The sequence below is a fragment of the Asterias rubens genome, chromosome 20 (genome assembly GCF_902459465.1).
Source record: "Asterias rubens chromosome 20, eAstRub1.3, whole genome shotgun sequence".
Classification (NCBI taxonomy): Eukaryota; Metazoa; Echinodermata; class Asteroidea; order Forcipulatida; family Asteriidae; genus Asterias; species Asterias rubens.
Window position 1 is genome coordinate 2,777,852 of NC_047081.1, and position 13,223 is coordinate 2,791,074.

The 13,223-nt window shown below is 37.1% G+C and overlaps 1 protein-coding gene across 1 annotated transcript in view; it reads right to left on the minus strand.

Moving 5' to 3' along the window:
* Positions 1–8,199, minus strand: part of LOC117303946 (zinc finger MIZ domain-containing protein 1-like) — a 28,001-nt gene extending 19,802 nt beyond the window's left edge. The window contains exon 1 of the mRNA XM_033788414.1: positions 8,107–8,199. Coding sequence (XP_033644305.1) covers positions 8,107–8,199 — 93 coding nt within the window. The remainder of the gene's footprint in view (positions 1–8,106) is intronic.
* Between the last annotated feature and the right edge of the window lie 5,024 nt (positions 8,200–13,223).

Here is a 13,223-nt window from a genome sequence, read left to right on the forward strand (position 1 = left end):
TACTGGCAAGGAGGGTTTTATTTTTGTGTACCAAGTTAGAATCCTTATATATTATTAATTCATTTGAAAATTAAGTGTATTCTAAGAGAGGGGAAATTGTGCCATTGTATAAATTCTGCCACTCAGTTCTCGTAGAAGGGTTTAGTTTCAACTGAAATGTATTCTTTGAACCCAATAATGAATCAATATCAAGTTTAACAACTACAAAGCAGTTGATTATTTAACTTATCTTAAAGCCATTGTACACTTTCGGTACAGAAAAAAAAAATAATTTACAGGGTTTACAGAAGGTAATGGTGAAAGACTTCTCTTGAAATATTTTCCATGAACTGCTTTACTTTTTGAGAAAACATTAAAACAATATCAATTCTTGATAGCGAGAATTACGGATTTATAGTAAACACACGTCATGACACGGCAAAACGTGCGGAAAACAAGGGTGGGTTTTCCCGTTATTTTCTCCCGACTCCGATGACCGATTGAGCCTAAATTTTCACAGGTTTGTTAATTTAGATAGTGATACACGAAGTGTGCGACTTGGACAATACTGTTTACCGAAAGTGTATAATGGCTTTAAATCTCAATCACTTCTGGCAGGTTTGTATAAAATTAAAAAAATCCAGTTAATATCTAATGCTCCGACACATCACTAACAGTTTACATTGAATAAGGCGGAATACTCAGTATTTGAAGATATATTATAAGAAAATTTACTTAAAATTTTCCCAGTCAGTTTCCCTTGTGGTTAATAGTGTTTAAAATCAAACAATTATGTGGTGTTATCATATTTCTATTAATACCTTCAACTATGTAGGTTGAAATATTTAAACTATTCTTAACATTCCCACTTGGATAAATTTAAAATGTACATACTATTTTACAAACAATTTAAAAACTGAACGAAAGAAAGATAAAAACCCTGCCAGAATGTCATTATTAAATCACAAGTCACACACTCCCGAGTCCTGCCTCATCAAATATGACATTTTCGCACACAGAGCCAGGGACGCAAGTCCGCGAAAAAATAATTTGTACTTATTCCCGCTCCGGCATGAGCGACATGTGAATCACACGTTCATTATGCTAATAGAGGGCTGGTTGGCTGGCCGCTGCCGACGATTATTGCCCTCCCGGACTATTGAACGATATTCACGTAGAATCGAAGATGACACGTATATGTGTAATATGCCAATCTATGATTGCCAATTGCATTCATTGATTGAACCTTTTTTTTCTTTCTTCCCCACCCCCTCCCTGGCCTGTTCGTGTTTTCATTTTTGCACTGGGTAAATTTGTACAAGCAACCATGCTGTACGAGTATTCTGAGGTTAATAAATTATTTCTTAAATTTTTTTTTTTTAAATATCAATTGATGTTGAATATATTGCATTCAATGATTGTTAACCTCCACCCCATCCTCCCTGGCCTGTTCATGTATTCATTTTTGCATGGGTAAATTTTTACAAGCAACCTTACAGAATGAAAAGATTCTAAAGTGAATAAAGTCCGCTCCTAAAGAATAAAATGATCTGCAGATGTGTTGAATTTATTAGTCATTGTAAAATCATTTAGCATAATTTATTGCATTAAAAAAAAACCAAAAAGAAAACAATAATTCACAATTAAATTTCATAAACCATTTCATCATAAATGCCATAATGGAATTTGCTATAATTATTTTTAAATTAGTTCTTTTAATAACTTTTAATTAGTTCTTTTAAAAAAATAATAAAAAAATCCATTCACATTTGTAATTTATTAACCTCAGTTACACTCTCTTGTTTCAGAAATGAAAAGTAATGTAGATTTTATTTAATTTTACAAAAAACATCTGCTAATTGTTGATGAGTATGTAAAAAATAAAAAAATAAATCAACAATGCAAATTCTTGCAAGCCCCAATAACCTATATTTGCACTTGCTGGCCTTTCCCACTAGCTACATAGATTTCACTCTATATATCTCAGCGTACATGAAACACAAAGATAGATGATGAATTGAGATTGAAATGCTTGTGCGTCTTTACCCTCCAATGTCAGCATAGTAAGAGAGAAAGACGGGGGGGGGGGGGGGGGGGGGGGGGGTGCTCAAGTTGGCTGATGAAATTTTCTTCATTGAGCAAACGACACAAGGATAGATTACACAAGTGTACGTGCGTATTTTGTAATGGAGGAAACCTAACACAATACTGGTATAGATTGAAGGTCGTCAGTGCTTTATGTTAATAATGTAATTAAGACACATGGACAGAGCTTCATGTCTAATTGTCTCTAATTGACTCGTCTTTTACGGCAGTGATTTCCTTTTGTGTAAAGTCTACAAGGTGTGACAGTGATATCTCAAGAAGTGGTCAACCCCAAAATATAATCCCATATCTGTATCGGTTTCTATTGTTTTTTTGATAAATACTACCTCTAAGGTTAGATAGAGTCTCAATTTAAACCGTACATAGGAATCTAAGAATGACGTAAATGTCCTTTCCAGGTTTGAAAGTTTCTCTCATACACTTCACCATTACACATAATATATCATAGTCAGCCCCAAAACTATATTCCTGATAAAATATATTGATCAGTTTCTGTTGTTATTTTGCAAAACACCAATAGTATACTGTAGATAGAGTCTCTAATTAGATTTGGGGATCTAAGATTATAAAACGTTATTCATGTCCTTTATGGTGTAAAATTTCTCTCACACACTTCACTGTTACAAGTAATATATCTCAAGATATAGTCAACCCCAAAAACTATATTCCCGATCAATATCTTGATCAGTTTCTCTTGTTATTTTGTTAATCATGAATAAATAGAGTCTCAGTTTATATCTAGGGACCTAAGAACAGGTTTAAGTTTCTCTTACACACTTCACTGTTACATGTTTATACAATGATTCTTCTCCTTGCTTTCCATGTTCGTGATCTTTCCTCGTTCACACTCATCACAGGTATCCACAAAACAAGCAAAGTCAAAACTTCCCAACCTCAAGAAAGAATATATAGTTTAAAGGCATGGGCACCTTTTGTAATTGTCAAAGACCAGTCTTCTCACTGAATGTATCTTAACATTATGCATAAAATAACAAACCCGTGAAAATTTGAACTCAACCATTGTCAACTGGGTGTCGAAGTTGTGAGAGAATAATGGAAGATAAAACACCCTTGTCGCAAAACTTGTTTGCTTTCAGCTGAGGTCTCGAAATTCAAATATTTTAGTGAGAAATAACTTCTTTCTCAAAAACTACATCACTTCAGAGGAAGCTGTTTCTCACAATGTTTTATGCGATCCAACAGCTCTCCATTGCTCGTTACCAAGTAAAATCTATGCTAACAATTTTTTTGAATAATTACCAATAGTGTCCAGTGCCTTTAAAAAACAGTTGGATTATAATGAACCATCCGGTAGATTTCTATCTCGAGGTGGTTGTGAAAAAAAAAAGAGAGAGAAAAAAAGAAGAGCAACGCTAGAAAGAGAGCGAGGGACAGCGACGCTGAAAGCTCGTCTTGCAGAAATTGCTCCAGAAATTGGTGCTCTATATCCCGGGCCATCTTCTCCCTTCAATTGGCCCTAAGGCGCTGAAGGCAGCAAACCAGTGTGGAAACAGTACGTTTTACAACAACGGGAGTAGTGTGGAGGAGAGCTTGCCAGGACTGCTAGAGAAATCAACCAAATGTCATCGGGATTGGATGTCATGTAACTTCATTAGTGGCTCTACCGTTGGAAGGAGAAAAAAAAAGGGGGGAAAAAAGGTACGGGGCAAGAACTGGAGACTTGAATCTCTCACGCTGTTCTCAATCAGCCTTCCCTCCTATCCTATCTCACTAAATTCCTCTCCCTTAACACCCCCCCCCCCTTAACTCTTTTCCACTAAAAAGGTTACAGGTCGTGCTGATTTGATTTGTGTTAATTTCAGAGGGGCAAGCTATGCTGGAGTGCATCCCCCAGGGAACTGTATAACTTGACCCATCAACTTGATAACGGATTCTCTTGCCAAAGTGTGGTCTAAACACAGGGGCAAAAAACAAAACTTTGGAATGTCAAATTGAAGATGTTTTTTATTTCTCTCTCAGAATTGATATCCTTGAAGTCTGATGCTGAAAATGTTAACAGTTCCTTTTGAATGTTTTTTTTTTTTTTTACTTAAAGAAGCAGACTTCAAAAGGTCAAGTTAAACAAGGTTCACTCTTGAAGAATTTCTGAATTTGGTCTTGCATAATCATTGTTTACTTAGACGGTACGCAGAGGGAATATGTTGACTAGATTTTTCAGATCTCCAAAGATAGTAAATCTGTTCCTTCAGTTCAGTTCTGTGGAGATTTATCCCGGAACTCAATACTTTAGGGGGTCATACCAGGCCTGATACTTCAGGGGGGCAATGAAGGCAATTGTCTCTATGCCCCTTCGTCATTGCCTTGGTGCCCTTGAAATGCTCACTGAGAACTTCACAATTTCATCACAGGGTGCCCTTCATCAAGGAGAAAATGCCTTGGTGCCCTAGCCCTTTCAAAAACGAAGCAAGCACGCCCGTCATACACTTGTGTACATGTACCATCTAAAAGACACTTTAAGCCGGGTTCGGATTGCCGGCTACAGCTAGATTTCAACTTCGTCATGTACTGGAGTCCACTATGTCCTTAGCAACACCCTTACCAACAACCCTAGCCGTAAGCTGTAGCCACCAATATTCAACATCACCTTACAACTAGTGGAGACTGGTTACCAGCAATCAACAATGTGAAATATGTGTACATTGACTGGGACTGGTACCCTGCAGATTCTAGCGCAGCAAAAGAATCAATGTCTTCTACAATCATTTCAAGACAAGTGTTGAGTTTCAAAACACAGAGGGAGCCCTTTCCACATACTGTATTACAATGCAGTAGCTAAACAGTTGCTGAGAAAGCCAATTTATTAAGAGAAGGCAGGTTCCCTCATTCCGTATTTCTCGCAATTAAATTAGATTCGGGACAGAAAGACGATACCAAGATGAGCCCCATGAAAAATAAAGCACTGTTTATGGCGACGCTTCTAACAAACCGGTTTGCGGGGAGCAATGCTCTAATTTTTCAAAGTGATTTTCCCCCGGTCTCTCTCTATTTTGGAGAGGAAAATTGACAAATTGCGTGCCAGCCTTTCTGGCAATTTACGGGAAACTGTAAGTTGGGTCGGGGGCTAGAAACATAGTAATTGTAGAAAATACAATTATGATGTTTTTCAGGACAAGTTGGGGCAAAGTGGCTGATGGAATATCTACAACACTGCAGGATTCGTGTCAACTAGACCTCAGCAACAATGTCCAGCCAAATATTTATGACTGCCCCTTTATTTGTAGAATGTTTCTTAATTAACTGCCAAGTATGACTTTTAAAATATTTTGTTCTACAACAAATTATTTCACTTCAATACGGATTATTCAGAACAATAAACTAAAAATCAAAGAAATCAAAAAGTGGGGAAGAGATATTACAGTGATCTACCCAAAAACGTTCAACTAACTAGATTATTCAGAATAATTTATGACTTCAATGTTGTGTTAACTCTTTCAGTGCCCGTTTTTTTTTCTTTTTTTTTCTTGCGTTTTGAACCTAAAATGCCAAGCTTTTTGAGGTTTTAAAAATTCTGTATAACAACTCCACAAAATGAGTCTTTCTAACCAAACAAAAATGCATCTCGCTGATTTATGTTGCCTTGATGTATATCCCAAAGTCAATAGCTATTCCTTGAGTAAAAAAAAATTCCTGCTCGAACACGTATATATGGGTCGTACCATACGATTGATGACACTATTTGAGAACATAAAAAACGATTGTACATGTATGACAATGGCGCTTCTAGAATACACAACAGAGATCAAACATGTACGACCTTGGCATAGAAGGAATTGAGCAAAGAGAGGGAGGAACTTGAAGTCAATTAGTACTTCTTGAGTAAAAAAAAAAATGCCCGCTCGTGATAATGCTTTTTATTGGTTGTACATCCGATTGATGACACTTTTTGAGTGCAAGGAACGATTGTACATTTAGGATAATGGCGTTTTCAGAATTTGTACATCTACGAGTTTGGCAATTGGCACAGAAAGAGTTATCAGTTAAGCTCAGAGAGTAAAACTTGAAGCAGGAGCGATGTCGCCAAATGAGCGAGGGAATAAACAAGATGGCAAACCTCTAAACATGCCGACTAGAACGGTGATGGTTCGGGATGAAGGGGGGGGGGAATGGTTAGAGTAAGCAAGGGCCGGTTGGATGGAGGAAACAGAAGACGACAGATCAAACAGAAAGTGGGCGAGCGAGATGGGAATTAAGAAGAGAGACCTGATGAAGCTGCCCTGGTATTTGAGTATTTATTGTGGGGATAGATTTAGACTGGTTCCAGGCCACAATAAGAGTCCGTGTTTAGACAATGACTGATAATGTCATTGCTGTACTACACGTGCTCTGATTAGGTGTTATTTGTGGGCCATCCAGAAATATATCTAGTCTTAATTTGACGAAGACTTTAACTGATTGGGCTAAAAATTTAGCAAGTTTGTTATTTATGTATTGTGTTGGGTCACACACAGTGAGGATGCTCTTTGAAAATAACCACTTTCGTCATTGTGAAATTTTAAACAACCTGGGTTTATAAAATCTGTCATTGGAAAATTTTACAAATCAATTTTTTTTATAGGGCAAAATGATCAAAAATCAGACTTATAAGTCAGGAAAAATTTCTATCTCACTACTGACTATAATAGAATTCAGAAAAATTTAAATGAATAATCATCAAAGGTTAAAAAAATATATAAAAAAAGCCCAAAGGTTGCCATCTTTATTTAGATGGTCAAGAAAATGATTAAGTAATGCATTAGTATTCATTATTGCAGTGAATTCTGTCATTGAACCACATCCACAAGTGTACTAAAAATGTTAATTTGTCAACAAAAACAAACTATCTTTTAGAAACTAAATTTTGGAAAGAGACATTCTAACGTTTAAGCCAACAGACTTTGTAACAATGTACTTCATTTTTATTCTCGGAGGTGGACAAAAGCTTACTGAATTACAATCAGTAAAGAAAGAAAAATAAAACGGATTCATGTACAAGAAATATTAGGCCTACTTTTGGAGAGACGCAGCTCAAATAACATTGCTGTAGGGTGAATACATACATGAACCTGTATGCAATAATCAATGGCTGGACTCAATGTAACTATATCAAAGCACTTACCACCAATAAAGCCATGTCAAAATAAAAATACGTTAAAGGGGCTCAATACAGCACAGTTCTTTATATTCTGTTGTTTAACAATTCATTTTCCTATATATCAACACTTGTGGTAGAATTTGGTTTAAATAATTTTTTTAATGCAAGTTCGCTCCAAAAGAGGCTTATAGCCACATTTTATAGGTGGCATACAAGAAGTAAAATTATTAAATTTGAAAAATTACTCCTTGAAGCTGAATGTAGGAAATGATATTTCTCTTAAAACAATCTAGACCAATCTTTACAGGCCTAAACACATTTTGATTTTTGTGTGGCCGAGCCAGTATATGTTGTTGCTGTGGTGAGAGACCTGATAAGCAATCAAACTCCAGTATTAATCAAACATTGGTTGGCAACAACACCGTAACTATCCAATAAACCAGAATACCCCCCCCCCCAATCATATCGCCACATCTCATAATGGCAACTGAAAACAACCTGTTACGCATGGCTGATTCCTCGTAAAATCACTCTCTGATTGCCTCTACCATCATCCACTAAAATAAATATCCATACACCCCCCCCCCCCCCTCGGACGACATTAATTTTGGTCCGTTCCAATTTGCAAAAGCAGACTTTTAAGAAATAGCCCAGTCCGTTGTAACGTGAGCACAAAATGCTTCCTTAACGATGGATTTGTAATATCGTAAGTAACAGACGCACAACGAATTCCGCGACTCCTTTTCTTGATGGAATAGAGGAGTTTCCCTTCATAAACGTGAGATTTGATTTGCTTAAGATGTTCCATTTTGGCAGGAGGGGAGGGGAGGACGGACGGAGAGGAAGATAGCGAGATGATTAAATCGGGAAATATGGGATCACTTCATTGAGGATACTTGGCCGAGTCATAAGACACGAGGCCACAATACCTGAGTCTTAATTAGATGTGAGATGGAGAAGAAGACAAAAAAACGCCAGGGCTCACAATCTCTTAGTGGTATGGTTGTTGGGCAGATAATCATTCTAAACTGACGTTAAGCCACAAAAAAGGCAGGGTGTCACATGAATCCCTCAGGTGGAAACAGAATTGTACATATCACTTCTTATCCTCTCTTCGTTCAGTGGTGATTTACACAAATGTATTTGAATGTGAGCCATCTGTACAGAACACTTTCTTTTACAATTGTGACCCGACTTCCTTGAAAATCTAACAATGAACACAGCTTAAAGGCACAGGATACTATTGGTAATTGCTCAAAATAATTGTAAGCATACAAATTTACAATGGAGAGAGATGTTGATGGTATAAAAACTTGTGAGAAACGGCTCCCTCTGAAGACGTATAGCATTTTCTACAAAGAAGTAATGTTCCACTAAAATACTTGAATTCGATTTTACGACCTCAGAATTAGATTTTGAGGTACCGAAATCAAGTATCTGAAAGCATACACGTACAACTTCGTGTAACAAGAGTGTTTTTTTCTTCCTTTATTATCTCGCAACTTCTTCAACCAATTGAGTTAAAATTTTCACAAGTTTGTTATAGTGTGCATATGTTGTAATACGCCAAGTGAGAATACTGGTCTTTGACAATTACCAAAGGTGTCCGGTGTCTTTTATAGAGAGCAATGTGAAAACAGTTCTTTGTTACACAGCAAAAGAACAATGGACTATTGTTCAGACTGTAACAGGGTTTTTAACCAAATTAAGATCTCTAACCTGGAGTAAAATGTAATCCACAATCACAGTTTCAGGATGTACATTTTTTAAAAATTTTTTATCAGATAAATATTCTGGTAACAAAAGCATATACCCATTGTATAAACATGCCAGTAATGTTTCACTACATGGCACGCGCAAAATGCTCCACAAAATGCTCCACAAAATGCTCCGCAAAATGCTCTGCAAAATGCTCCACAAAATGCTCTGCAAAATGCTCTGCAAAATGCTCCACAAAATGCTCTGCAAAATGCTCCGCAAAATGCTCTGCAAAATGCTCCACAAAATGCTCCACAAAATGCTCTGCAAAATGCTCTGCAAAATGCTCTGCAAAATGCTCCACAAAATGCTCCACAAAATGCTCTGCAAAATGCTCCGCAAAATGCTCTGCAAAATGCTCCACAAAATGCTCTGCAAAATGCTCCACAAAATGCTCTGCAAAATGCTCCACAAAATGTCTAAAAGTTACTACTCTGCCTCAAAAATCATCATTTGCTCCTCAATATTTGCATTCATTGTGCACAACACGTTCCAGTCAAAACATTTTGCTATGTTTAATTGCTGGATGAAAATAATTCCCCGCATGGAAAACAAAACTAAGTTACTCCGTCAGATTAAATAAACAATATTTGCGGACAGAAATTATTATTCATGAGGTCAGAAAACAAAAGTCTGGTGCAGTAAGAGTCTTCACAAGTGAGATCAATAGACATGTCTCATTTGAGTATTTTTCCTCCTTCTTCACTTTCCCGCCCGGATTTATTGTGTCTTTTCTTTGTGTGTTGTCAGAAAATGTGGACAGGCTTTTTTTTTACCGAATCTGGATCACAAAGTAATTAATTGCCGATCTAACTTGACCGATTATTCCGTGTCTTAAGGGCATCTTGGTTTGCAGTAAGCGTACACTCGTCGTCAGCGCGCGCTCGGTCGCAAACCTCACCCATGGCGAAAATCAATTCACGGGCCGCTGCTCAAAGACATGTTAATAACCATAGAACAGAAAATATAAAGAGAGCCATATTCAGTAGAAGTAGAAGACGGTGATGATGATGGGGGGGGGGGGATATACCCTCAAAAGATGACGGGGAAGAAAAAACTGGGGCGAGGGGACCCAGGAGAGTTCCAAACAAGACGAGAGAAATTTACATGGGGTGATCTTCTCAACACCTTAGGTTGGGTGACTGCCCGCTTACATCTTTTCCCTTTCTTGCTCGTCTTGTTTTCTCTATTTTCCTCTTTCCCAATCGTCTCTTTTTCCTCAAGACCTACTTGGAGTAAACATGTTTTGTTTTTACCTCGGAATAAGTTTTTGGAGAGGGGGAGGGGGAAAGCTCTCGCCCCTTTAGGGGTACCCTTGGAGGGGGACAAGAGGGAGCGGGATTCGAACAATCTGGCAGTATCTATTTTAGAATGATATAAAGGTCATTGACTTGAGATAATGTTCCGCTTTCCAGGGACCCAGCTTCTTCTAGTAATTGACAGAGGAATCAAGAGGTATCAGTGACGACTCTAAGGCAGGGTACACTCGAGGTAATTACCTCTCGCTTACAGGGATGGCATAATTATCTAATGGTCTGATACTTCGATGGTATCAAACTTCTTTAGATTTGATTATGGTTTAGGATGTGACATCCCTAAAAGTTTCATCGGAAATGGTTTGAGCGGAAATGGTACGAACAAAAAGAATGTTGGTAACTTTACGTGAATTATAATCTTCAGGGAGTGATTTCGTCAACCAATTCTGCGCAAGAAAATATACAGAATGAACAAGTTTTACACAGATTGTATGCTCATATTTAGAAGCAAATTATGATTTTTGAGTAGCAACTAAAACACTTTCCAAAGCAATTTGCTACGCCATCCAAGGAAAACTGTTCACTGATATTTTCTTTCTCTTTTGTCAAAGAACAAGAGATACATGCAAGTAATGTTCTTAGTTTTGCTTTAGGTGAAGTTGATTTAATACCGCCCTCTTGTGATTGAACCACACACAGTCTCCACATTTGTCTGTAAATGTATTACACCATGATTAGAAACCCTGACCGATATTTAATAATTAGTAATATCATTCCACCAAAGAGGACGAAAAGACAAGATTTACCGCATTAAAATGTAGCCAGTAAGTAGATTGTTGAATCACCTACACAACAAAAGCCACAGTTATTATCAAATCCATCAAAAACAGTGAAAGAAAATCACAACAGGTATTCGACACAACAAGGCTGCGTTAAAGACACGGAAGGCCAGCTACTTGATTTACAGCTTCTCACTAATTGGGTCAGACCCTTATTTAGTTCTTCTTGATAATTTTTTTTCTTCTTTGTAGCAACATTGAAGTTGACAGGGCTTATGGTTGAATATAAGGACAAATAAATTACCATTAAAATACTTGGCGTCGAGCTTTCTTAACCCCAAATAGGATTTGCATTGTTTAAAATAACTTTCCTTGATGTTTTTTTTTACAATGAGAGAAAAACACCTTGCCTGGGGGGCCAAGTTAGTATTGAAAAACAAACAAACAAGAAAACAACATGTAATTTATAGTTACTTTGTCAAAAGCCTACATGATTTCAGTCACCTTGCATCTCTTATTTATGGAATATAACAACAAAATTATGAAAATACATCATCACAAAAAGGCACAGACCTATCTGATGACAAAACAAGTTGCCAAAAAACAAAACATCTTTTGCTAGTACTGCACAAACTGTGTACATTCCCTTTTCTGTACACAATGTCTGCGTCTATTGTGAGGAGTTATTCCATTTTCTTCACAACTGTGAGAGAAAAGAAAAAGGAAGGAACAATAAGTCATATTTTGTCCTTGACTTTTTTCCCAGCAAAACTCAAAGTCTTCTAGTAACGAGATCTACTCAAAGGCTAAAGTCAATTTCTCAGCTGGCATCTTGTCAATTTTTTGGTCGGTGGTGTTTGGGGGGGGGGGGTAGGGGTGGTGACGATGAGGAGAATAGCTCACTTGACCTTTGCGGCACTAGAGAAAACGAGACACAAAAAGGTTTGTCCCTCATGGAGCCTTCCGGCTTCTGTTCGTTGGAATTTGAAGTTTCAAACAAGCAGTTGGGCTTTCCCCTTGGGGGTTTCGCAGCATATCCCTTGGAATGTCAACCAATTTTTGTACTCTCCCAGCGCTTAAATTCAGTTTCATTCTTCCAAGTGCACAGTAGTGTAGATGGATGTTGATTATGAAACTCTACATGTAACTTTTCACAGGTTGTAAGAAACGGCAATTCAGGCCATCCACTGTTAACAAATGTAGATATTTTGCAACGTTCACCCAGCTCAGGAGTTTTCAATGACTTTCCTGGCTTCCAGCATGAAACTTTGTAAGGTGTTGGCTAACAGCCAAAAACCCAATGTTATATATTTTTTCAATTGTAAAAAGTAGCGTTTTGATTTTCATTTATTTCTTTTGACCCGCGGACCTACATTAATTATTCTGATCTACCCCTTCTGAATATTCATTTATTACATCAAGGACTATTCGGGGATCAGGGTGGTCCTAAACAAAATTGAATACGGCGAGACTTGCAATGTGGTCTACTGCAACAACAATAACAACAACAATAACAACAATAACAACAACAGGGAAAGTAACATTGCGTGTCTGTATCAAATCCATCCATCATTCATATATGGATTTAAAGATTTAAAAATCTATTGTAGGCCAACACATTTTTTATGGCGCCCCCACCAACAATCTCGCTCTATACATATTGTTTGATCAAATCCAAACTTAAGTATTTAAAGCTTACCGAGTCAGTTTCCCTTGTGATTTTGAATTATTACTTGATACTTTGTAACAAAAATAACTTTGGATAAAATAAAAAGTGATTCGTAAACTTCTGATCCAAAAGCTATATTTTAACTAGAGGTTAAAGGTTCTTGGTTCAACTCCCAGTCTACAAATTTTTCTTTTGATCAAACCCAAACCTCAGTAGTAACAGCTTACCAAGTCAGTTTCCCTTTATGGTTTTGAATTATTACTTAAAAATTTGTTTCAAAAAAAAAATAACTTCTGAGTGATTTATTTTTTTGAAGTGAACGTTTGACATTTCCAAAAACGTCTAGAATCTTACGATGACAAATCAGTCTTCTACGCCATAATTCCTGATTGTTAATATAGATCAATAGATATGCATCAGTTCAATTGTTGTACGTGATACTACGCCAGAACAACTAATTGTAACCTCGTTATTGAACCCCACTCTTGACGTGAACATATGATTTGGTTTTGTCGTAAAATCCCCACAGTATAAAAATCCTCACGGATGCTTTGCTAATGATCGACGATCACAGAGTCCTTTAG